At 29.4% G+C, this 27,443-nt stretch overlaps 1 protein-coding gene across 1 annotated transcript in view; it reads left to right on the top strand.

Moving 5' to 3' along the window:
• The window catches only part of LOC111632087 (tetratricopeptide repeat protein 30A-like), a 47,335-nt gene extending 31,994 nt beyond the window's left edge, over positions 1-15,341 (top strand). Inside the window, exons 13-15 of the mRNA XM_023376448.1 lie at positions 878-981; positions 14,710-14,918; positions 15,010-15,341. Of these exons, the coding sequence (XP_023232216.1) occupies positions 878-981; positions 14,710-14,918; positions 15,010-15,137 (441 nt within the window). The 3' untranslated portion in view covers positions 15,138-15,341. The remainder of the gene's footprint in view (positions 1-877; positions 982-14,709; positions 14,919-15,009) is intronic.
• Positions 15,342-27,443: the final 12,102 nt, after the last annotated feature.

Genomic DNA, 27,443 nt, shown 5'->3' on the forward strand with positions numbered 1-27,443 from the left:
ATATTATTCACAGAGATGCACAAAATCACACCATACTAAACTGAGGTTCTTAGCAAGCATTGAAATTACATTAAGTATGAGGAGGAGTGATGATGTCAGCTCTGTAGGTTACAAAGTTTACTAAAGAGAAACCTCTGGCAGGTATTCTGGGTAAAATATCTTCCTATTTCCAACACTGATGGTTAGCTGTTTAATCATTCCTGCAGACTCATTTGGGTACCTGCCATTCTAGACTTTTTAAACTTGTTGACCTCCATTTCCATTTCTAGCTTACTCTATATCTCCCACTTAGGCTTTCGCAGACACCAACTCTCCTTCCTCTTTCATGCTTCTCTTTTTATAGATGTTTTTTGCCATAAACAATGGAAATGCAGTCATCCAAAGTCAGAATTATGTAATCACCAATCACAGTGATTATCCACAAAAAAAAAAAGAAAAAAAAAAAAGAAATGTACCGGGTTTCAATGGGTACCCACTTAGCCCAGCGCTTGACAACGCCTTCTATCCATTACTTCTTTCCTTTGATCCAGGATGTTTTTTCAACTCCTGTAAACAAAAGCAAGGCTTGGAACTGTGTGATATATTTTGGTGATTTGGGTGATGTAATATATTTTGAATATTTCAGTAACATTGGCAGAATATTTGAAAACTATTCTTTGTTCAAATTAGAACTATCATGATCCAATGATGAGACAAACTATCTTGAAAAGCATTTAATCTTGATTAATATATTCAGGCTCTAAATATTTTAGAACTTTTATTTTTGGCTGACTTTTTTTTCCTTTATGTAGATATTTAAATGAGGATTATTTTTACTTTTAAACTTTTCACATCTTCAAAAGTTTCATAGGTATAAAATTTTGTATTTATCAAATAGGCAGAAGAATTAATGAGAAAAATTGAAAAAGAAGAAGAACAATTAGCTTATGAAGATCCTGATAAAAAAATATTTCATTTGAGTATTGTAAATTTAGTTATTGGGTAAGATATTTATTTATTTCAAAATTTATATTACATTTTTAAAAATTTGATTAGTTTGCTTTCGAATTTCTGAATGTAACTTAATTAATTCCATATTAGTTTTAACTTTCAATAATTTTCAATAGCTTTCAATACCCAATTTTTAACTACTACAAAATATATAGAAGTCTTCCTATTTGGCATATTTTGGAAAGTATTTAATATCAAAGTTAATATTTTAATACAATTAAATATGGTAGATCCTATTTTATAGTTTCTCTTCTTTGATTGAAGTAACTCTCTGTTTTAACTATGTATGATTCGACATTTAAATACTATATTTGTTGTTTTTTGCTATTTTGATATTATACTGTACAGTTAAAACTGTATTTTTGACAAGACTGTCTTGTTTATAAAATTGTGGTGCTGTAATGGCTGGACTCCTTAGAGGTATGAAGGAGTACATGTCAGGAATTGCAATTTTATGTGCACATGATTTGGACACCAAATACTCTGTGCCCAAATCATGTGCACATAAAAAAAAACAGACTTATAGGTACTCGGGACCGAGAACCGAGTCAAAATAAAATACAAAATGGCGGCACTCTTTCTGTAAATAGGTGCTAATGTGAGATTTGTGCATGTTGCTCATTGGGAAGTTTGACGTTCAAATACAGTATTGCAAAATCAAATTTTGACAAACAAATCTTTGAAAAAACCCATTTACCTGTCCCATGTTATTCCCGACAAATTCTAAATACTATTTCAAAATGTTTTTACATCTTCATTGATGATTTATCAATAAGAGTTTATGTTAGAAGCACTTTTTATCACTCTTTGGTAAGGAAAAAAATGTTTCTTTATTTCTTTAAAAATTTTCTTCTTTCGAAGATTTCTATCTAGTTTATTTCCAAAGATGGGTGAGAACCCTCATTGAAGAACCCTCATTTGACTAATATCTTTTGTCCGACTGCCAGATGGTAGAGGCCGACTGCTTTGGGATATAGTAAATATTTTTCAAAAAAGCTTGATATGATCAAAACATCATACCTTGGAATGTTTATACTTAGTAAATATCTTATGAAAGACTTAAAAGAAATAAATAATTAATCAGAATGAATACAGTTGTCTGAAAGTATGATGTGATTAAAGAAATTGTCCTTGTTTCACTTTACTTATTTGCAAAACTTTAATATTTACTTTTTTTCCACTTTCAATAAAGCTACACCAACTACCATATAATATCAGGCTATATTTTGGCAATATTAATATTAAATTTAATTTTGAATTACCAATTAATTTTGTCTCTAGAAGGAGGTATTAGGCACCTTCCTCTAGGACAAAATCAATCAGTAGTTGTTGTAGCTTTACAGTAACGAATCGGGTTTTGTATGATGTTTATATTTTCTGACTTTCTTTGTCTTCAAGAAGTTTTTGATTTTTAAATGCTCTGAAGACTTTGTTCTCTTAATGAACTTTATCTAATAAGTTTTCAGAATTTTATATTCTGAAGAATTCATTATATATTTTATAAACATTTGTTAAGGATCTCTGATGATGGATGAAAATTACAAATATTTAAATATATTGTAATTGTGTTGAACATTCTCAAACTGGGTGGGGCTGGAGGGCTAAGATCCCTCCCAGTGAGATTCATTGCCACCTTCAATTAAGGAAGTGGTAATTAGGAGAACCAAGAAAAAGTTCAGTTTGAGTCTGGAAATCAAACTGGATGGATCTGAGATGAGAATGTTTGGATGGAGAGAAATATGATAGCTAAAAGAAAAACTGTACAGAAGATAGTTTTTTGTTCTTTGCTATGAGTTATGGAATGTTTTATTTATTTAATCTTTTTTCTATTGTTGGAAATTTTTGTGTTTGTATGTAACTGCTTCTGAGATTGTTTTGCATTGTACATATTGGAATTACGGGATGGGGCATATATGTGTCTTGGAGAGAAAATACTGTATTTTTTGAATGGTTTCTTAGAAACAAGTTGTGTATGAGCATTTGATAGAGGGGACGATTACTTCTCTATCAAATGATCAAGAAGTGCTTGAGAAGTTCTTGATGACCTCAAACAAATACAAAGGTGCTTAAATGTAACATCATTTTAAGTTTTAAATTTTTCAGATAATGCATTTTATTCAAACTGAATATACAAAATGAAATACAAGTACAGACCTATTTTTCTATATATGAAACATTTATGCACTTATCCTTGCACTTCACGAGGTTGAAAATACAGTCGACCCCCCTATAACGTACGTTCCTATAACGACAATTCCTATAACGTAGCGAAAAAATTGTAGAAACTTTCGTATAAAGTACCTCCTATAACGTCGTTTCGTGACAAGATTGATAGAGTCTGGACCAATAGTGGATGAGCAGCCGAACTACTTACCTCCGATACTGCGCCACGCTACGGAGCGGCTAAATTGAGTTTGCTATCGTCTGTTTAGTATTATATATAAATTATATATAAATTAGGTACTGTACATATAATTATATATTAATTATATATAAATTAGGTACTGTATATATAATTATATATTAACTTAATTTATTGTAACTTTATTATAATTATATATATGCTTTCTGCCGCCTGGCAACACGCTACGGAGATTTTAGGCTAGTAAGTTGAGTTTATTATCGTCTGTACAGTATGTAAATTAGGTACCGTAAGTCTAATACAGCACTAATTTTATACATTTCTTGTGAAAGAAACACTTCTTATTCAACGGCCATAAAAATTATTTATATTAATGATGTCTCCAAAGGTCAAGTTATTTTTCTGCCAAAAATTCGTTATCAGAAATTGCGGCCGTCGTTTCATGTGCTGTTCCGCGATGAAAACCAGCTTTAAGCAACGGCGTAGTCGAACGGTACACACTCGGTAAGTAATCCTACAATTTTTTGTTTATAGCATAGTTTATACAGATTATTCCCAAAAAATTATACGTATTTTGGAAATGTTGAGTCTAATTAGTCTAGAATCGGTTAATTTTATAGAAGAAAACCTTTCAAACAGCCTTAGTCCGTAAAGTTCCCACCTATCGGGCTGCGATTGGCTCATGTATTTAATCATTCCTACAACGTAAAATTCGATTAGCGTGGAACGTATCTAAGCGTTATAGGGGGAGTCTACTGTACTCTGTCTGTTTTTTGAGAGTTGAGTCTTGGATATCAGTTCCTCATCTGTTTAAAATCTCTTTTCTCCGAGAAACATTTTACTTTGGACCAAATAGATAGTAGTCACTAGGCACTAGTGGAAGTGGAAAAGTTCTTGATCCTAGGCCAAAATGCTTTCCACAACCTTCTGTGCTTGCGGCCAGATCGCCACCCATTGCAAAGTCTTGTTCACTTTTATTTGAACATTTTACACCATTGTCAAATGTTGGAATAATTTGTGCACTCTTCAGAATACATTTCCAACATTTTGGCATGGATTTGCAATAGTTTTCATCTTTTTGTTTAAAACAATTACATGACAGCTGTCTATTTCTCTATAGTGGATGATGTAATAAGAGATGCCATTGTAAACCAAATTATATCACTTGCCTGTGAGATGTTAGTACCTGTTGAAATTCCATGGGAAAGAAAAAGGGTGTGGTCCTACTACTTTATCAAATCCAAATTAAAATGAATGCAATAGAAAAGAAAAGACATTAATTTTCAAAACACTCTGTATTTGGTCCCGGATTGATAGCAGAAAAGGCTCCACGTAGCCCAGATTTAAACTCTGTAGACTTGCAATACTAAGAACTATTAAAGATAAAATTGGCATATCTACAATTCATACCTTGCAGATTGTTCGGAAGCACATCAGACACACAACAAAAGAAATTTCATCATCAGTAAGACACTATATTAACTATATAAACAATTTTATGTATTCCTGCAGAATTTGATTGTGTCTGAAGGCAAACATTTTGAAAACTGTTTTATAGTTCATTTGTTACTTAATTAATTGCATTTTATTAAAATCAAATTGCATATACACATTTTGAATAATTTAAGTCTTACACCTGGACAAATGTATGTATGGTCCACCCTGTACATATCCCACCATTTTCTGGGAAGTATTATTGTAACTCAGTTTATGGCTATTGAGTGTTGTATTCACAACTTACGTTAGATTTAATTTTAATTGTAATTTGCCAAAGTAAAGGAAAAGGTGAAGTTATTTGATTGCATAATTTTTTTTTCTAAAACAGCTGTCAATAACTCAGTAAAGATTTGATGCAATAAAAACTTTCTAGTTTTTTAAAAAAGTGCATTTAATGAAGAATATTATTGTTAAGGCAATGATATTTATTGGAATGTGTAGTTTGCATCCGAAAGTGATTGAATTTATATCATTTTTGTACATTACACATAAAGATGAGCTGTAAAAAATTTGGAAATGCTTAAGATTTTGACTACTGAATGAAGTTATAGTTTCTACTAAATAAAGTAAACTTAAAGTTCTTTATTATTTCCATATTTTAACTTAAAAACTCTTTAATTAAATATGGAAATTTAGAAAAGATAAAATACTTATGCCAGAAACATTAGCATTATAATATCTTTAAAATTCTATTCTATTTGATATTAAAGTTGAATGCTATTTTTATTGTTTGGCTTGAGAATGACATAAATATGTTAAATATGTTTAGCACTTAAGTATTTTTTTTTTTGTAATTTCTATATCTTTATATTCAAATTAAACAGTATTTAAATATGTCCCAAATTTATAACATTGCTTCTTCATCAAATATAATTGGAGATTAGCCACAAATAGTTTTATTTGAAAAATATTTGAAAATTTACATGTTCTGAACTCAATACATTGTGTAATGAAAACTTGTTTTTAATAAAGATTGCCTGAATTAGTTCCCCTTTTTTTTTTTACTCTTTTTTGGTTGGCTCATTAAGGACCTGGCCACAGTGCATTTGGCCAGATCTGTAGTGGGCTAAATGGGTGATGAGGGACAGAATGAGAAAAATTTCTTGGGTTTTTTGGCCTCCGGAGCCATAGGTCCATTGTCCAAATTATAGAGATCAACATAGTTTATTTTATCTTCAAGTATTTTTGGCAAATTCTTTATTCTGTTTTCACAAAATTCTAAAACTTTCTTAGAATAAAGTTGACATTAAAAACAATTTCTAGAAGTAGTTTTCTTTGGACGATTTAAAAGTTTCCAAAGATTCCAATTCAAATGTCATTCCAAAGAAAGTAATTTATTTGAGCACAATTAATGTTTATGAATATTTGATCTTTAGAATAATATAACAGAATATGTAATTCTACAAAAGAATTTATAGTACAAGATACTATTTTAACATTGGAGTTGATGATGTAGAACACTTGGGTTAAATACGTCAGATAACGATTTTTGAGAGAGATGGGGGTGCATCTAGATGCGTTCTTTGCTTCTGCAGCTGAGTTATGACATAATTTGTCTTATATAAAACAAACTATCATTGTCTTGTTTACTTAGCTGCTTTTCACTTAGATGCAGCAAGTATTATAGTTTTATTTTATTACCTCGTAATTAAATATCTGAATTTGTTTTGGTTTGTTTCCTAATTGTTGTTAATTTGTTAACTTTAAAATATAGAAAGATAGTTTCACATAGACCTTTCACAAATAAAACTGCTGAAAGTTATACAAAACAATATACATACATTAAATGATTAACGTAAGAAGCACTGTAGTGTAACATGTTCCCAAAATCATCTAATGATTCTTTAGTATTTGATGTTTAAAATTAGTCAATTATATTTATGTTCTGACAGTAAATCACTTTGTTTTGGTTTATGTTATGATATTCTACAACAAGAGTGTGCACACAGAACAGACAGAAGGGGAGTTACCTTCCTAATATTTGTAAAAATCTTTGTTTTTTTCTAATAAGAATTTTATAAAGCAAAAGTATTTTGTAAGAGTAAGTTTACTTTAATAGCCATTACACTAAAATAACTACAGTGTTCATACAGCAAGGTGGTCTTTCTAGCTGTTTTCAGTCATATGCAACACTATACTATTTGGAAGACCACATTTTGTAATATAATTGCATAGGAATATTTGTTTGATTTTTACATATGTTATACCATTTTCAAGAGAATGAATAATAGTTTAAACATAATTTCAGTAATAAATAGAAACATGATCTTTCTGTCATATTTTGCGACAGAAAGATCGTGATTTTAGGTGATCCGAATCAAATATGTTTCATTGCAACCGAGACAAAATCCTAAAGTTGCCTTTACTCTTGAATAACTTCTACATTAGATTCACACTATAAAAGAGCTACAAAAGTTAATAGGTTAATAAATAATTTCAGTATTTCTTAAAATATTGTCACATAATTGTTAATTATATTAATATAAGTTAATTAGTAAGCAATCATATTTTCTTTGCATAATAGTTTAATCAATTTTAGAACACAAAAGTCTCGTGCAGCTGTACGAATCTTAAAATTCTACACAATTTTTCACATGGAGGACAATTTGAAATGAGAACTCTGACGGCTGGAAGCATCTTTAAGTAACTCATTTCCAATATTAATTTTCTCCTTAACGTAACCTGCAAGATGTCAAAGCGTTAACTGAAATTATTCGTCACGTGTAAATTGATTATTTATTTATTTATTTATTTTTATTAATATATTTAATAACAAAGGAAACTATCTTACTTTCCAACAAAATAAAAACTTCTTAGAAATTTTTTCAATTTGTTTGATTAATAAATATCAAGGCAATGATATTTATTNAAGACATCAAAATTGTGAATAAACATTTGTTAATGTGTTACGATGTATTATTTATTCTATTTCCATATAAGCTCTTAACATATTTTTGAAGCATTTGCATATTCTGTTAAACTTAAGATATTTATTTAAAATTGTTGCAAATTCCAAATTAGTGCGTTAAAACTCTTTATCAGAAGACCAAGAGACTTTACAGAGTAACATTTTCTGGCACTTGATAATATATTAAACAATTAAAATGGCTGGAAATTGGTTTGAATTGTAGAATCAAGAGGTGAGATTCTTGTCTTTATTGTATAAGAAAAGATTGATTGAATGAATGTAAAATGTAATGTTTGCAAAAGATATAGTTAACATAATACTATCACCGAGAGAAAAAAAAACTGTTTTAAATTCTAAATAACTTCATTTTCTTAATCAAAACAGAGAAATGAACCATCAGTTCTAAGTTTTGGTTGTCGTGATGACTCATCACACACTATTGATGTCACTGTCAATGGTGTAAGAAGCAGAAGATATTTAAATATGGTCAATCTTCCCAACGGTAGATGTCGACGAGAACATAAAGAGGTGGCTGTCACTTGGAGATGACTGTCGTTCAGAGGTCTTTTTGTAAGCATTTTGAAGAGACCCCCAAAATGACTACTGAAGTCTAGAGGCAGCCTCTGTTGGAGGTTTGAATGTATTTTGATATCGGAAACAAATTTCTCGGATATTTTAAGAACTTGTATTTTATTAAATTTTGGATCATATTATATTACTAAATATAATACAAAGCCTCGAGGAACATTATCAATGCTGTTTGCTTTAATTAAATGAAGATTTTCATAGAATTTATGTTGAACTTATAGCTTTTAATTTACATTACATCAGTATTTAAAAAAATTGAAATTAAAATACACATATCATAATATATTTTTAATTGTTTTAAAATTTATTATCTAAATAAAGTTTTATTTTATTTTTTGAGAGTTTAAAGTGGTAAGATGTAAGAAAACTTTTTATGATAATTGAATTTGTGTACAAATGAATTACATAAAGCGAGAACATTGACTGAAGGTGCAGAAGGATCTGTTTCATTCCATACAAATATTAGAGACATGACAATATGTAAGGATTTTTGACTCAGAAAATCAAAATTAGTGAATCATTCAGTTGTAAAATTTATATCAAGATAAATCCAATCAATTTTCTATAGCAGTTTGAAGTTTATCTATTGAATCTTGACTGTTTAGTCACTGTTAGAACTTTGGCTTTATTGATGCTAATCACATATTATTTAGTTGTGATTAAGAGATGAAATATTAATAAATAAGTTTAAAACTATACAGAAATTCATGTTTAAGTAATTTTTTCTATGAATTTACATAGACATCATTGACATTTAAATTCTTATACATTTCTTTTTAAATGGTGTATGGTGAAATGTCAAATCTGATTTAATGCTTTAATTATTAATGTATAAATATGTTGCAGTATTAACAATAATCTTCACATATTTTGAATTTAACTATCTAATTTTCCATCTCACTAGAAAGAAAATTAAATAATTAAAGGAAAATGATTTGTAAATCATGGCGCGATCGTTGGGAGGAAGTGCAACGTGGTTCTACCTGATAGTCTGGCAGATTCCACCAGCCTTTGCCAAATGACCTCCTCATAAAAAATATGCTAGAAAAAGTGGACTCCTGTCACAGACCATTACTAATCCTATTCATTCTAGTTTATTTTCTTAAAAAAGCAATTATCTTTAAAGGGTGTAGTAATGTAATTTTGGTATTTTTTAAATAATTTATTAATAAAAATGGATAAATGTAAACGATGGCAAGCACAGTAATGAAACTTTAGAGAAAATGGAAAAATTAAACATCAGGAGTTTTCTGTTCCATTCTTTTTTATTAGAATAAAGTGTAGGTTATAGTTGAAAAGTACGTAGTGTATTATTTCAATTTAAATATTATATCATTCAGTCATGAGAACAGTAATGAAAATGTTCCACTCACCATCTTTTACATCAAAATCCTTCGATCATAAAAACGTTTCAAGTGAATTCTAGTTTCTGCCACAGACTAAATCTTCAATCCACTTTATAGCACTTCTGTATGACACAACCAGCTTGTTCTCTTATAATCTTTTATAATTCTATACCATGTTAAAGATGAAAAATTCAGAATATTCAAAAACAAATCTGTTTTGGAATAATTTACATTCTTGGATCTTTACCAATTTCTTAACAAAAGTGCAAAAGAAGAATCTGGCCACATTTTTTTTTGATAAAACATAAGACAATTCTGTTTAATATTTGTATCCAAACAACACATCATTAATATTGCTTGATTTGTTTTAATTTATACATCAATACACTTACATTTCTTTTCAGAAAATGGATTTTTATAGTCAAGGTATTGGCATTCGGTCTCCAATCATTGAAAATAACTAAGGAAGTTTTGTCTAAGATTTCTAAAGATATAAAGTTTGTTATCAACGGATGCTCTTCCGTGGAGATAACTGTATTGATTTTTACAATTCATCCATTCCATTCAGAATATTATTAACAGAGTTATTTGAAACTGTCATAAGAATGAAAATGTTTAATTAGAAGAGTTTGAAATGTTTATTTTAAGAAAATAATAGCTTCAAATGGTTAATTGTAAGAAACACAAGCTGAAATCAACTGATTGTAAGGATAAACTTGAATCAATTACTTGTAAGAAAGGAAGACTTGTAAGTAGAGTTTAAAATGTTACAAGGCAGCTGGACATAGCTACAATAATTAAGATTTTTTTCAAATGATTACAAAAGTAGAAAGCTTCAGATTATTATAATAATAAAGTGACAATACTCTTACTAGAAAGAAATCTCTGGAAATGATTGTAAAATAATAAAGGTTAATTAACACCAAAAGACAGTATTATTTCCTGTTTTAATGGTAGAAGTTTACGAGAACGAAGGAACTTTATGCTTACAAGTAAAAATATAAGCCGAAATTTCCAAGAAAATGTGTCGAAGTGATTGCTTGTAAGAAAGAAAAGATAGAAAAAAATAGTTGAAAATGATTGCGAGTAAGAAACATCCTCAAATTTCTGCAAGGACTTCGAAGTGGTTACTTGTTGTTTGTTAAATTATGGCATTGCAACACTTGGACAATCTGCCTAGGGGATACCTTCCGGGAGGTCTTTTAAAGAGAAACTTGTCCATATTTAGGCATTACAGACGTGGAGAAAACCCGGAAAACTCCACGTGGCCAACCGTCCCAGCGAGGCGCGAACTCCCAGTATTCAGGGTACGAAGATCGCTCGGCACTTCGAATTGGTTACAAGAATAAAAATCGTAACGCTAACAATGAAAAAAATACTGAAACTGTAACCGTCCTCCGTCGAACTGTATTGTCCCCTCTTTTTTTTTTTATTTGGAAATTTGAAACATTTAACCCCATAAAAAGAAAAAATTGCTTTAGAAATAAAACTCCAAGAAAACAATACGCAGAGATTTATGTAATTTATATCTCGTATGACAAGGACGACCTTCGAGTGTAGACAGAAAATATCGGACGAAGATACAATTTTCGATGGTATCAATTCTATTTGGAGAAAGAAAGATAAATATGGATTTTCATCCGTTTGCCGAAGACGACGTCTGAGATCTTAAATTGATTTTTAAGTCGATAGATGAAGCGAGAGATGCGAAGAAAAATAAGTTAATTTTATTAATTCTGATTGGCCAGATTTCTATAATCGTAATGGTTGCGATTTTTTACGCTTTCGACCAGAAACAAAATTAATATCAGTAATTAGACGGATATTAACGAAAGAATTAATCCAATTTTCTAAACTGTAATCGAATTACGCACGGATATTAATTACTTAGAGAAAGAGAGAACTAATATATAGATTTAAAGCAATTAAGAATTTTTTAAAAATTTCGCCATTTTGTAGCGGTTTAAAGGTGAAAGAATTAATAATATAATTAGAATAATACGTTTAAAACTTTTTCAGATGGAACCAAAATGGCCGACGTTTGATTTGTTTAATAATCTTTTAAATATTTTTAACGTAATTAATTTTAAATTTAACATTTTAAATAACGTATATAATACTTTTTTTTTTTAAAGTTTATAAATAAAACATTAATCTCAAAACATTTTAGATATTATTTTTAAATGGAACCAAAATGGCGGATATCGTATATTTTTTTACGTGATTTAGGCCATTTAAATAATTTTCGCTTGCGTGTATATAAAGTTTTCAATTTATTTTTAATATAGTACAAGTACACCTCCCTATAACACGGTAGATAATTCCGTGTTGTACGAGTCACTTAGATTTTACAAATACGTGTGCCGGGCTGTGAACGGCTCACATATTTGTAAAATCTAAGTGACTCGTACAACATGGAATTCATATAACACGGAATTATCTACCGTGTTATGGGGGGTCTACTGTATTTATGAATTCGAGAGTGAAAATTTTTAGGGATTTTTTTTAATATATAATTTTGGATAGAAATTCGGAAAATCTGTTAAGAATTTTGTACGAAAGTGTGCAAATTTCATGCCACGAGTTGCGCTTATTTTAGGCCATTTTAGGCTATAAAATCTTTAAATTTTGCCCAATTTTACTATTAATTATCGCTGAAATTTTCGATTTATTCAATGCCTCTTCACTTGTTGCAGAATATCGGAAATTTTATCTAAAAAAGCAAACCCTGATATAAAATAAAATAAGAAAAAAAAGCAATTTGAAGAGTCTGTCAGTTGTTTACTTCCCATATTAATCGATTTTTTTTTAGAAGAAGAGTACAGATAATTCTTATTTCTTCTCCAGGCAAATGTCCCAACAAAAAATATTGCTTAAAATGTGTTATAGATTTTAAAAAAAAGAAAAATTTTATTCAGAAATTTTAATGATTTATTATGATTCTTTCATATAAATTAGATTTATTCAATGGGTTTTTGAATATTTATCATTATATTTTAACATTGAAAATTTATGTACAGTAGACTCCCCTATAACGCGGGTTTCTATAACATAGATTCCTATAACGAGGCGAAAAAATTGCGACAGTATTCGTATAAAGACGCTAAAAGGGACGCGTAAAACGTGGTAAAACGTCATCGCCAACTCGTCATCGGGGACGAGCAGCCGAACTACTTTCCGCCGTCCAGCGCCACGCTACGGAGAGTTTAGGCGAGTAAGTTGAGTTTACCATCGTCTGTACAGTATGTAAATTAGGTACCGTAAGTCTAATACAACACTGTAATTTTATACATTTCTTGTGAAAGAAGCATTTCTTATTCAACGGCCATAAAAATTATTTCTATTAATGATGTCTCCAAAGTTCAACGAATTTTTCGCAGAAAAATAACAATCGCGGCCGCCGTTTGGTGCGCTGCTCCGCGACGTAAACAAGCTTAAGCAATGGCGACGTCGAACGGTGCACACTCGGTAAGTAATCCTACAATTTTTTGTTTATAGCATAGTTTATACGGATTATTCCCAAAAAATTATACGTATTTTAGAAATGTTAAATCGAATTAGTCTAGAATCAATTAATTTTATGGAAGAAAACCTTTCAAACAGCCGTAGTCCGTAAACTTCACACATGTCGGGCTGCGATTGGCTCATGTATTTAAGGATTCCTACAACGCGAAATTCGTATAACAAGGAACCTATCTCCGCGTTATAGGGGGGGTCTACTGTATTGGATGCACATTCTATAGAAAAATATTAATTTTTGAATTTAAACATGTGTTTTTTTAAAAACGTATTGTAAAAATATAAAATAATTTAATTTTATTGTCGTAAAATAAAATTGAATAAGACATTTTTAATGAAGTTTATTTTAAGATTTATGAATCTTAATTTTTTTTTTTTTTTTTTATTTTAGAAGCTTACTTTAAATATGAAGTCGATACTATATTCGACTTGATTTATTTATTTTCTCGAATTATTATAACTTAAAAAAATTATTTTAAAGTTATTTTTTGATGTTTTAACTGAAGATTTACAATAAAATTTCAGACGTGGTCCTAAAATTTAAGCTAAAAAAACCGGGGGAAAAAAAATATATATCCTCCACAGACAATTTTTCTCGGTTAGAATCTCGTTTTTCGCTTCGAAAAGGCAATTTATATCCGTTTATTTTTTAAAAAAATGACAAATAATGAAAACAGATGCGTATTTTCTTAGAATATTTTCAATTCAAATGTTTAAATATGTTTTATTAGAGAAAATAAAACGAGTTTTACAGATTCGTTTCTCAACGTCGAGTAGGCGAGTTACCTAATACACTAAAAAGGATGCTGAATAAGAAAAGGTTGGAAAGTAAACATTTTAGACGTTTTTCAGGCTAAATTAAGGCTCCTAATTAGTTATATATTAAAGAGAAGGATACATTTTTCAGTTTTATCAATATTTTTGAATGAAGATAAGATAGAAACAATTCAGCGAAGAATAATGCAGGAATTATTACTATTATTATTTTATTTTTTTATTTATTCTCTTTCAATTCACTTCCTTTAATCAAAGAATTTCCTCCAGAGCAACACTTTCATATTTTTCAGGAAATAGACTTCGTTTTCAGAGCTTATATTGACTAAACTTCTCTTCCTTTCAATTCTTCCTCCTCTTCTTCTTCTTCTTCTTCTTAAAGATTTTTCCGTTTTCATTTTGAGGTTTCTATTTTTTTAAAGCCGTAAAGTAAATATTTAATCCTCGAATTTATATCTTAAAAAATCGATTTAACCAAGAGTTATCATCATTACTTCTTACGATTAACTTCATTCAACCATTTCCTATGTATATATACAAGTCTATACTTTGCTTTATTTTTCAATCGTTTAAATAAACTTTAAATAATTTAATTCTTAAAATGAATTNAAAATCTGATTTAATACAAAATAACAATCATTTTAATCTAAGTTTGTTTTGCTTTTGTTTTCCTTGCAGTTTAATGTCAAATACTGTAAATTTCATCTTTTTTCTATCATTTTTAGAACTCTCTACTGTGCTAAGGGAAATTACGATTTTGGAATATCTCGAGTGATCAAGAGTTTGGAGCCGTACAATAAAAAACTTGGAACGGAGACCTGGTTTTATGCCAAGAGATGTTTCCTGTCTCTCTTGGAAAATCTCTCCAAACAAGTAATTATGGTTCGTGATATTGTTTTGAACGATTGCTTGCAGTTCTTGACACATTGCGAAAGTAAGTAAATGTCTTCTAATCAAATAATCTCTCTCTCTCTCTTTCTCTAGATTTATATTTTTCTAACGAGTATATTTATTAATTTATTTAGCCTACGGAAGGAATGTGAGAGCTGCCGCGGAGCAACCACTAGATGAGGCTCACGTTCATCCCGGAAAAAACACAGTCACTTACGAGGCCCGCGTCTTAAAAGCTCTGATGCTTGAACTAATGCTCTGATCTCTCGTAAATCGTTGCGAGACTGTCCCTCAAACGGATTCTGCACCTTTGTAGTCATGCGAAATATTCAATCCGTCCACCTTGCAACCGTCATAGCTCGTTTTTATATTTGATTTGCATACAGTTGCAAGAAAGTTTGTTATTTATTCATCTAGTCATTAAAAAATTTTATTTATTTTACCAAAATAGTTTTTAAATAAATAGTTTCAAAAAGAAATGTTTTTATTTTTAATAATAATTTAATAAATATATTAATAGATAATTTTCGCATCTTTGACTAATCGCAAACTCGATACTTTTTAAGTACGAAATGATTTGGACTAATTACTATTTTATTCTGTTAATTTTTTAATTAATTTTAATTTATTAGAATTTAAAAAAAAAAATATTATTTAATAAAAGAATTTACAAACAACATTAAAAATCCAAAGATTAAGTTTTAAGAAATTAGGATTTTTTTTTTTTAAATTCAAAAAATTTAAGGTTAATTACATTCCACTGTGAAAATTTCATAATAAGCACTTAAATTTTTGGAATTTATTTAAATTTATGGCTTGATCTTAAGAATTTTGTAACATTCCTGTTTATTTTCTTTTTTAGGAAAAGTAACAATATTTACATTGTTAACAATACATAAATACATAAATTTAAATCTCTATATTTTTATAAACAATGTATCCATCGTTTTATAAGACAATGTAAAATTTCATAGAAAAATATTAGTTTTGTATATCTGAACCCCTGTAATTTCTGAAAATTCAGTCAAGAATTTGAGTTCCAGATAATTTATTCTAGCTCTTATATATAATTCTTCATAGTCGAAGAATGATTTTATATACAAAAGCTTAATTATTCTCACATAATACAGAATGACTCAAGAATTAGTTAACGATATCAGAACCGACCGTCATACATTTTGACGACAACGCAGTTACATAGTAGTAAATTGTTAGAAATGTCTTTGAATGCCATACATTATGTATCCAATGTAAAAAATTTCATCTCGAAACAATTTTTATAAATTTGATGAATAGAAATTACAATAAAACCGTCTTTAGAATGTTAAATGAATTTTCGACCATATTGTATATGGGGGTACTTGTTAATGTTAACACAAAATATGTCTCTAGATTCCATAGACCATTCGGAGAGAGAATTCCTGGCATATTGTTGACAACAGTGAACAAGTGAAGACATCAAAATTGTGAATAAACATTTGTTAATGTGTTACGATGTATTATTTATTCTATTTCCATATAAGCTCTTAACATATTTTTGAAGCATTTGCATATTCTGTTAAACTTAAGATATTTATTTAAAATTGTTGCAAATTCCAAATTAGTGCGTTAAAACTCTTTATCAGAAGACCAAGAGACTTTACAGAGTAACATTTTCTGGCACTTGATAATATATTAAACAATTAAAATGGCTGGAAATTGGTTTGAATTGTAGAATCAAGAGGTGAGATTCTTGTCTTTATTGTATAAGAAAAGATTGATTGAATGAATGTAAAATGTAATGTTTGCAAAAGATATAGTTAACATAATACTATCACCGAGAGAAAAAAAAACTGTTTTAAATTCTAAATAACTTCATTTTCTTAATCAAAACAGAGAAATGAACCATCAGTTCTAAGTTTTGGTTGTCGTGATGACTCATCACACACTATTGATGTCACTGTCAATGGTGTAAGAAGCAGAAGATATTTAAATATGGTCAATCTTCCCAACGGTAGATGTCGACGAGAACATAAAGAGGTGGCTGTCACTTGGAGATGACTGTCGTTCAGAGGTCTTTTTGTAAGCATTTTGAAGAGACCCCCAAAATGACTACTGAAGTCTAGAGGCAGCCTCTGTTGGAGGTTTGAATGTATTTTGATATCGGAAACAAATTTCTCGGATATTTTAAGAACTTGTATTTTATTAAATTTTGGATCATATTATATTACTAAATATAATACAAAGCCTCGAGGAACATTATCAATGCTGTTTGCTTTAATTAAATGAAGATTTTCATAGAATTTATGTTGAACTTATAGCTTTTAATTTACATTACATCAGTATTTAAAAAAATTGAAATTAAAATACACATATCATAATATATTTTTAATTGTTTTAAAATTTATTATCTAAATAAAGTTTTATTTTATTTTTTGAGAGTTTAAAGTGGTAAGATGTAAGAAAACTTTTTATGATAATTGAATTTGTGTACAAATGAATTACATAAAGCGAGAACATTGACTGAAGGTGCAGAAGGATCTGTTTCATTCCATACAAATATTAGAGACATGACAATATGTAAGGATTTTTGACTCAGAAAATCAAAATTAGTGAATCATTCAGTTGTAAAATTTATATCAAGATAAATCCAATCAATTTTCTATAGCAGTTTGAAGTTTATCTATTGAATCTTGACTGTTTAGTCACTGTTAGAACTTTGGCTTTATTGATGCTAATCACATATTATTTAGTTGTGATTAAGAGATGAAATATTAATAAATAAGTTTAAAACTATACAGAAATTCATGTTTAAGTAATTTTTTCTATGAATTTACATAGACATCATTGACATTTAAATTCTTATACATTTCTTTTTAAATGGTGTATGGTGAAATGTCAAATCTGATTTAATGCTTTAATTATTAATGTATAAATATGTTGCAGTATTAACAATAATCTTCACATATTTTGAATTTAACTATCTAATTTTCCATCTCACTAGAAAGAAAATTAAATAATTAAAGGAAAATGATTTGTAAATCATGGCGCGATCGTTGGGAGGAAGTGCAACGTGGTTCTACCTGATAGTCTGGCAGATTCCACCAGCCTTTGCCAAATGACCTCCTCATAAAAAATATGCTAGAAAAAGTGGACTCCTGTCACAGACCATTACTAATCCTATTCATTCTAGTTTATTTTCTTAAAAAAGCAATTATCTTTAAAGGGTGTAGTAATGTAATTTTGGTATTTTTTAAATAATTTATTAATAAAAATGGATAAATGTAAACGATGGCAAGCACAGTAATGAAACTTTAGAGAAAATGGAAAAATTAAACATCAGGAGTTTTCTGTTCCATTCTTTTTTATTAGAATAAAGTGTAGGTTATAGTTGAAAAGTACGTAGTGTATTATTTCAATTTAAATATTATATCATTCAGTCATGAGAACAGTAATGAAAATGTTCCACTCACCATCTTTTACATCAAAATCCTTCGATCATAAAAACGTTTCAAGTGAATTCTAGTTTCTGCCACAGACTAAATCTTCAATCCACTTTATAGCACTTCTGTATGACACAACCAGCTTGTTCTCTTATAATCTTTTATAATTCTATACCATGTTAAAGATGAAAAATTCAGAATATTCAAAAACAAATCTGTTTTGGAATAATTTACATTCTTGGATCTTTACCAATTTCTTAACAAAAGTGCAAAAGAAGAATCTGGCCACATTTTTTTTTGATAAAACATAAGACAATTCTGTTTAATATTTGTATCCAAACAACACATCATTAATATTGCTTGATTTGTTTTAATTTATACATCAATACACTTACATTTCTTTTCAGAAAATGGATTTTTATAGTCAAGGTATTGGCATTCGGTCTCCAATCATTGAAAATAACTAAGGAAGTTTTGTCTAAGATTTCTAAAGATATAAAGTTTGTTATCAACGGATGCTCTTCCGTGGAGATAACTGTATTGATTTTTACAATTCATCCATTCCATTCAGAATATTATTAACAGAGTTATTTGAAACTGTCATAAGAATGAAAATGTTTAATTAGAAGAGTTTGAAATGTTTATTTTAAGAAAATAATAGCTTCAAATGGTTAATTGTAAGAAACACAAGCTGAAATCAACTGATTGTAAGGATAAACTTGAATCAATTACTTGTAAGAAAGGAAGACTTGTAAGTAGAGTTTAAAATGTTACAAGGCAGCTGGACATAGCTACAATAATTAAGATTTTTTTCAAATGATTACAAAAGTAGAAAGCTTCAGATTATTATAATAATAAAGTGACAATACTCTTACTAGAAAGAAATCTCTGGAAATGATTGTAAAATAATAAAGGTTAATTAACACCAAAAGACAGTATTATTTCCTGTTTTAATGGTAGAAGTTTACGAGAACGAAGGAACTTTATGCTTACAAGTAAAAATATAAGCCGAAATTTCCAAGAAAATGTGTCGAAGTGATTGCTTGTAAGAAAGAAAAGATAGAAAAAAATAGTTGAAAATGATTGCGAGTAAGAAACATCCTCAAATTTCTGCAAGGACTTCGAAGTGGTTACTTGTTGTTTGTTAAATTATGGCATTGCAACACTTGGACAATCTGCCTAGGGGATACCTTCCGGGAGGTCTTTTAAAGAGAAACTTGTCCCTATTTAGGCATTACAGACGTGGAGAAAACCCGGAAAACTCCACGTGGCCAACCGTCCCAGCGAGGCGCGAACTCCCAGTATTCAGGGTACGAAGATCGCTCGGCACTTCGAATTGGTTACAAGAATAAAAATCGTAACGCTAACAATGAAAAAAATACTGAAACTGTAACCGTCCTCCGTCGAACTGTATTGTCCCCCCTTTTTTATTTGGAAATTTGAAACATTTAACCCCATAAAAAGAAAAAATTGCTTTAGAAATAAAACTCCAAGAAAACAATACGCAGAGATTTATGTAATTTATATCTCGTATGACAAAGACGACCTTCGAGTGTAGACAGAAAATATCGGACGAAGATACAATTTTCGATGGTATCAATTCTATTTGGAGAAAGAAAGATAAATATGGATTTTCATCCGTTTGCCGAAGACGACGTCTGAGATCTTAAATTGATTTTTAAGTCGATAGATGAAGCGAGAGATGCGAAGAAAAATAAGTTAATTTTATTAATTCTGATTGGCCAGATTTCTATAATCGTAATGGTTGCGATTTTTTACGCTTTCGACCAGAAACAAAATTAATATCAGTAATTAGACGGATATTAACGAAAGAATTAATCCAATTTTCTAAACTGTAATCGAATTACGCACGGATATTAATTACTTAGAGAAAGAGAGAACTAATATATAGATTTAAAGCAATTAAGAATTTTTTAAAAATTTCGCCATTTTGTAGCGGTTTAAAGGTGAAAGAATTAATAATATAATTAGAATAATACGTTTAAAACTTTTTCAGATGGAACCAAAATGGCCGACGTTTGATTTGTTTAATAATCTTTTAAATATTTTTAACGTAATTAATTTTAAATTTAACATTTTAAATAACGTATATAATACTTTTTTTTTTAAAGTTTATAAATAAAACATTAATCTCAAAACATTTTAGATATTATTTTTAAATGGAACCAAAATGGCGGATATCGTATATTTTTTTACGTGATTTAGGCCATTTAAATAATTTTCGCTTGCGTGTATATAAAGTTTTCAATTTATTTTTAATATAGTACAAGTACACCTCCCTATAACACGGTAGATAATTCCGTGTTGTACGAGTCACTTAGATTTTACAAATACGTGTGCCGGGCTGTGAACGGCTCACATATTTGTAAAATCTAAGTGACTCGTACAACATGGAATTCATATAACACGGAATTATCTACCGTGTTATGGGGGGTCTACTGTATTTATGAATTCGAGAGTGAAAATTTTTAGGGATTTTTTTTAATATATAATTTTGGATAGAAATTCGGAAAATCTGTTAAGAATTTTGTACGAAAGTGTGCAAATTTCATGCCACGAGTTGCGCTTATTTTAGGCCATTTTAGGCTATAAAATCTTTAAATTTTGCCCAATTTTACTATTAATTATCGCTGAAATTTTCGATTTATTCAATGCCTCTTCACTTGTTGCAGAATATCGGAAATTTTATCTAAAAAAGCAAACCCTGATATAAAATAAAATAAGAAAAAAAAGCAATTTGAAGAGTCTGTCAGTTGTTTACTTCCCATATTAATCGATTTTTTTTTAGAAGAAGAGTACAGATAATTCTTATTTCTTCTCCAGGCAAATGTCCCAACAAAAAATATTGCTTAAAATGTGTTATAGATTTTAAAAAAAGCAAAATTTTATTCAGAAATTTTAATGATTTATTATGATTCTTTCATATAAATTAGATTTATTCAATGGGTTTTTGAATATTTATCATTATATTTTAACATTGAAAATTTATGTACAGTAGACTCCCCTATAACGCGGGTTTCTATAACATAGATTCCTATAACGAGGCGAAAAAATTGCGACAGTATTCGTATAAAGACGCTAAAAGGGACGCGTAAAACGTGGTAAAACGTCATCGCCAACTCGTCATCGGGGACGAGCAGCCGAACTACTTTCCGCCGTCCAGCGCCACGCTACGGAGAGTTTAGGCGAGTAAGTTGAGTTTACCATCGTCTGTACAGTATGTAAATTAGGTACCGTAAGTCTAATACAGCACTAATTTTATACATTTCTTGTAAAAGAAACATTTCTTATTCAACGGCCATAAAAATTATTTCTATTAATGATGTCTCCAAAGTTCAACGAATTTTTCGCAGAAAAATAACAATCGCGGCCGCCGTTTGGTGCGCTGCTCCGCGACGTAAACAAGCTTAAGCAATGGCGACGTCGAACGGTGCACACTCGGTAAGTAATCCTACAATTTTTTGTTTATAGCATAGTTTATACGGATTATTCCCAAAAAATTATACGTATTTTAGAAATGTTAAATCGAATTAGTCTAGAATCAATTAATTTTATGGAAGAAAACCTTTCAAACAGCCGTAGTCCGTAAACTTCACACATGTCGGGCTGCGATTGGCTCATGTATTTAAGGATTCCTACAACGCGAAATTCGTATAACAAGGAACCTATCTCCGCGTTATAGGGGGGGTCTACTGTATTGGATGCACATTCTATAGAAAAATATTAATTTTTGAATTTAAACATGTGTTTTTTTAAAAACGTATTGTAAAAATATAAAATAATTTAATTTTATTGTCGTAAAATAAAATTGAATAAGACATTTTTAATGAAGTTTATTTTAAGATTTATGAATCTTATTTTTTTTTTTTTTTTTTATTTTAGAAGCTTACTTTAAATATGAAGTCGATACTATATTCGACTTGATTTATTTATTTTCTCGAATTATTATAACTTAAAAAAATTATTTTAAAGTTATTTTTTGATGTTTTAACTGAAGATTTACAATAAAATTTCAGACGTGGTCCTAAAATTTAAGCTAAAAAAACCGGGGGAAAAAAAATATATATCCTCCACAGACAATTTTTCTCGGTTAGAATCTCGTTTTTCGCTTCGAAAAGGCAATTTATATCCGTTTATTTTTTAAAAAAATGACAAATAATGAAAACAGATGCGTATTTTCTTAGAATATTTTCAATTCAAATGTTTAAATATGTTTTATTAGAGAAAATAAAACGAGTTTTACAGATTCGTTTCTCAACGTCGAGTAGGCGAGTTACCTAATACACTAAAAAGGATGCTGAATAAGAAAAGGTTGGAAAGTAAACATTTTAGACGTTTTTCAGGCTAAATTAAGGCTCCTAATTAGTTATATATTAAAGAGAAGGATACATTTTTCAGTTTTATCAATATTTTTGAATGAAGATAAGATAGAAACAATTCAGCGAAGAATAATGCAGGAATTATTACTATTATTATTTTATTTTTTTATTTATTCTCTTTCAATTCACTTCCTTTAATCAAAGAATTTCCTCCAGAGCAACACTTTCATATTTTTCAGGAAATAGACTTCGTTTTCAGAGCTTATATTGACTAAACTTCTCTTCCTTTCAATTCTTCCTCTTCTTCTTCTTCTTCTTCTTAAAGATTTTTCCGTTTTCATTTTGAGGTTTCTATTTTTTTAAAGCCGTAAAGTAAATATTTAATCCTCGAATTTATATCTTAAAAAATCGATTTAACCAAGAGTTATCATCATTACTTCTTACGATTAACTTCATTCAACCATTTCCTATGTATATATACAAGTCTATACTTTGCTTTATTTTTCAATCGTTTAAATAAACTTTAAATAATTTAATTCTTAAAATGAATTTTTATTTTAAATTAGAAATAATTGATTTAGAAATGAAAAATTATTTTCTTAGAATTTAATCGATTTTTTTTATTATTTAAATAACTAAATAGAAATAATTAATTTTAATTAATTAATTTTTTTATATATTTTTTTTATCCTTCTGTCTTTATTTGATAGTATTTATTTATTGTTAATTTTATAATAAGGGCTTCCTCTTCTTAATTATCAAAGTTATTGGTAAGCTTTATTCTTAAGAGTAAAGAGTAAAAGCGGGATATTAATCGCTATCTTCATATTATATATTATTTTAATTTAAAAGGAAAAGATTCTCCTTTTCTTCCCTTTATCATCATCATTATCATCAATGTAAAAATAACGTAATAAATATATTTTTCCTATTACTGTCCATCTTAATATTTTCCAATTTTTCAAAATCGATTCTTATTCATCCCGCTCTTCCTTTCTCTTTCTCATCATCATTCGTACAATTTTACGTATAAAATTATTTAAATAAAAAGAATCAATAATCGTTTACTCTTCCTATTATCCAAGTTATTTCAGTTTTAAAACGGTAAATCCTCATCATCATTATTTGTACAGTTTAATTTGCAAATCCCTTAAATAGAAACGACCATTTTTGTCTATCTTTACTATCAAAACAATCGACTTTCCTCCTCCTCATCATCATCATCCGACTCGAGTCGTAGTAATTAATTCTTTTCGTTATCGTCTATCATCATATTTATCTGCCCACAAATCAAATCCCAATTTTTTTTAAGCATCTCTCCTCGTCCATCCATTAAATTCTTGATATTCTCACGCCTCTCATCTACTATCTTCCATTCATAATGCTTTCTGTTTAACTTCTCATCTTCCATCCGCATCACTCCATCACACCAACACCATCCTTTGCAGCTTCAACGTTACATAATCTATGTATTATCGTGTCTATCATTTATCCTTTCTTCTCGGATCGATAAAAACGTCAAAGTACATCCGAGTAACCTTCGAAACCTTAATATAGCACCGTCATTGATACTGAATGAGGTGAAATTAACAATCTAAGAAGACATAAATCTAACAGGCTTGTTTAACTATAAGATTTTCTTTATTACGTTTCTTTAGATCATCTTTGTTTTCTCGTAAAATTTTACGAGAAAATCTCAAATTTAATAGCAGATTTCTGCTTTTATTCAATTAATAAAACTTCACATTACTCCCCTCCCGTGTCACTAAAATTCGATTCGAAACAGAGAAGAAATCCAAAGCATACGATAACATCCCCCAACTATGTGCTCGCGAACTACTTTATCTCATTCGAATACACGAGATGCAACCGGAGGTTGAAAGTATAACAACGTCTACTACTCCAAAATGATTTTTGCAAGTGAAAACTGTAACTCGGTTACATTATTCTCTTTTAGAAAGATATAAAAATGTACGTTACGCCTCCATAGAAACGGAAAGATGAATTATTTGCCTCCATTTTGTGTTTCTTCTCCGATCGAGCGTGAGATGCCGTGTTGCTCGAAGACAGTTCCCTCATTAAATACGTAAAATAGAACGACATAGTTTCAATTTAAAACTTATTTCTGCATGGCATGATACGAATATATAAAGGTTTGTAATAGAATAATTGTTTACCGATCGATATAAATTTGCATATCTGTGGTTTGTCGTATCTATGGCAACTTTCACATTTTTCTTCTTCTTTTTTTTGGCATTTGAGATAAGAATCTAATTCGAGACGAACGAATAAAATCAGCTTCTTTTTTTCCAATTGAAATTCAAAAATGGGCTGTACAATCCTTAAAATAGATACAAATTTACAAGGAATTGAAAGAATTTAACAGAGGAAGAAACACGATTCTTGTAGAAAAGGATAATTAAAAAACTTCTTCAATCCGCATCATCATTTTTCACTTAAAGCGCGAATAATTGCTCCTTCTGAAACTATTCCAAAGGTAGAATTTATCCTACGCAATCTTTAAAGATCTAAAAATATACCATTTCTTAATTAAAGCGAAAAGAGTTGGCCATTTGTTTGCCATTCTAAGTTGAAAGTTAAGCGCAAAATCTTAAGAGGATGCGGAGAATTCGATAGAAAAGATTCTTTATCCAAAAAATCCCCAAAGGGAAAATATTTCTCTTAGGGGTTTTTTTTTTTCTTTCTGATGCGATTTTCTTCTCGATACGACAAAGGCTTGTCAATTCCACGAGAAAGATTTTATAGAAAAGATCTGTATCTGTTCTTCTCCCTTTTCTCTTCGCCAGTTCAATGACTTTCCATTTATTATCCCTAGCGATCTCTAAGTGTTATTAAATATATTTTTTAATACTTTTTCCGTCTCTCTTCCACTCGTCTGTAATTTTATTTATAGAATCTACAGGATATTTCGGAATTTACAGGAGAGAATCCGTAGATTTATAATCCTGAATCGTATAAGAGGAGTTGGATTCGTAGAATTGGAAAAGTTTAAAGAGCTGGATCCATAGGATATTGAAGAAATTATACAGGAAAATCATCGTATTGAACAAGATCCAAAGGACGTGAATACAACCAAATCGATTCTAGTTACAGAACCTTAAACATATTTATAGGATTTATTAAAAATAAAACTGCAGGATCGATAGAATTTCATCAATTATTTTAAAAAATCCAAGGATCTTTGACGAGAAAATTAATTATTTTTATTTTAGACAGATTCATTTAGAGTAGGCAAAGGGTGGGGAAGTTGTGTGTTGTGTGTCTGTGTCTGTGTATATAGGCGTGTGTGTGTGTGTTTGTCTGTGCGTGTGCGTGTGTGATACGGGGTGATCAATGACAAAATGGCGGCTTATTGATCCTCTCGTCAGATGAGTGGTTACTGTGACAACGTACGTTTGGTAAAATAGAAAAGAATTCACCACTAAAATGTATTAGTTCCGCCATAACTTATAAATATTGACAAATATTTGTTGCTCTTCACTATTTGTTCTGATATCTCTTCCATGTTTCTCTCTTTAATTTAATTATATAAAGATTTTGGAAAGATTACAACTCTTTCTAACGATAAAACTAAAAGTTTAGTCCTGTAAAATGCTACATATTTAGATATAAAACGTTAAACCAATACTGTATTTGGATATATGATAAGAATCCATAAGCAGATACTTAGAATAGGATCTACAGGACATACGTAGGATTAAATCTGTATATAGGATTAAATATATAGGCTTGGTATTATAGAAGATTTGAATATATATATATATATAATTAAATCTATGGGATCCACTGGAATTTTAAATATGCAGAATTGGATTAAGAAATAAATCTGCAGGATACTGGATCTATGTAAAGTACACAATTACATTTGTCACAGGTCACAGGACAATAAACTAGTAACTTCAAGACAGTTTTATATAGAAAACTTATGTGTTTAGAGAACATAAGACGAGAATAACACCATCCTACTTTTAGTTTTCGAGTAGGATACTCTGTCTTAACATTGTTAATTTATCTGTTACCATAAAAATGGCTTTCGAATGTGTTTTATATCATAAAATTGGTGTAAAAACTAATATAAAATAGAAATTAAGCCTTTACAGTAGACAACTGACTATTAATCCTCCTTGTAATTCACCTACGTAATGGAAGAATTGACGTATTAAACACTTGACCATACATCATTTATCCCTTTTCTTCTTTGATATAGATTATGGATTTGCATAATTCGATTAGTTCTATTGTATACCTATAGAAACATTACGCCATGTTTAATAATTTGTTTGTGTAGTGTATTGATTGCACTCGTACCACAGACGTTATGGTCCTTGATTTATACATAAATTACTCCCTTAGACTTATTAAATGAGGGTGTAATGGGTAAAAATTAAAATCGTAAGAGGGTTATAAACAAAAACAGAACACATTGATTGTCGAAATTTATTTACTAGAATCGAGAAATGTAAGAATTAATGACATCAAACTGACAACACTAAGATGACGTTTCGAAAGTGTGAACAAATTGCTGTTGTTTTTTTTAAACAGTTGTAAAGTATGGAATGTCGATAGCGAATAACAAGTCGTTCACACGAACATGTTCTATTCTTCTCATTAGAGGCAACAAAGACCATATTTTTTTATTTATTTTTTCATGTATTTCAAAGAGTTCGATGTATTGACTAGATAAATACGTAGAAATAACAATTATCAAAGACACATTGATGAACAAAAGAAAGGAAAATGGTGGCGCATTACAAGACGGGACGTTACATAAAGCGACATATTTAG

The sequence above is a fragment of the Centruroides sculpturatus genome, unplaced genomic scaffold, assembly GCF_000671375.1.
Source record: "Centruroides sculpturatus isolate CEXI.00-Female unplaced genomic scaffold, Cexi_2.0 scaffold806, whole genome shotgun sequence".
Classification (NCBI taxonomy): domain Eukaryota; kingdom Metazoa; phylum Arthropoda; class Arachnida; order Scorpiones; family Buthidae; genus Centruroides; species Centruroides sculpturatus.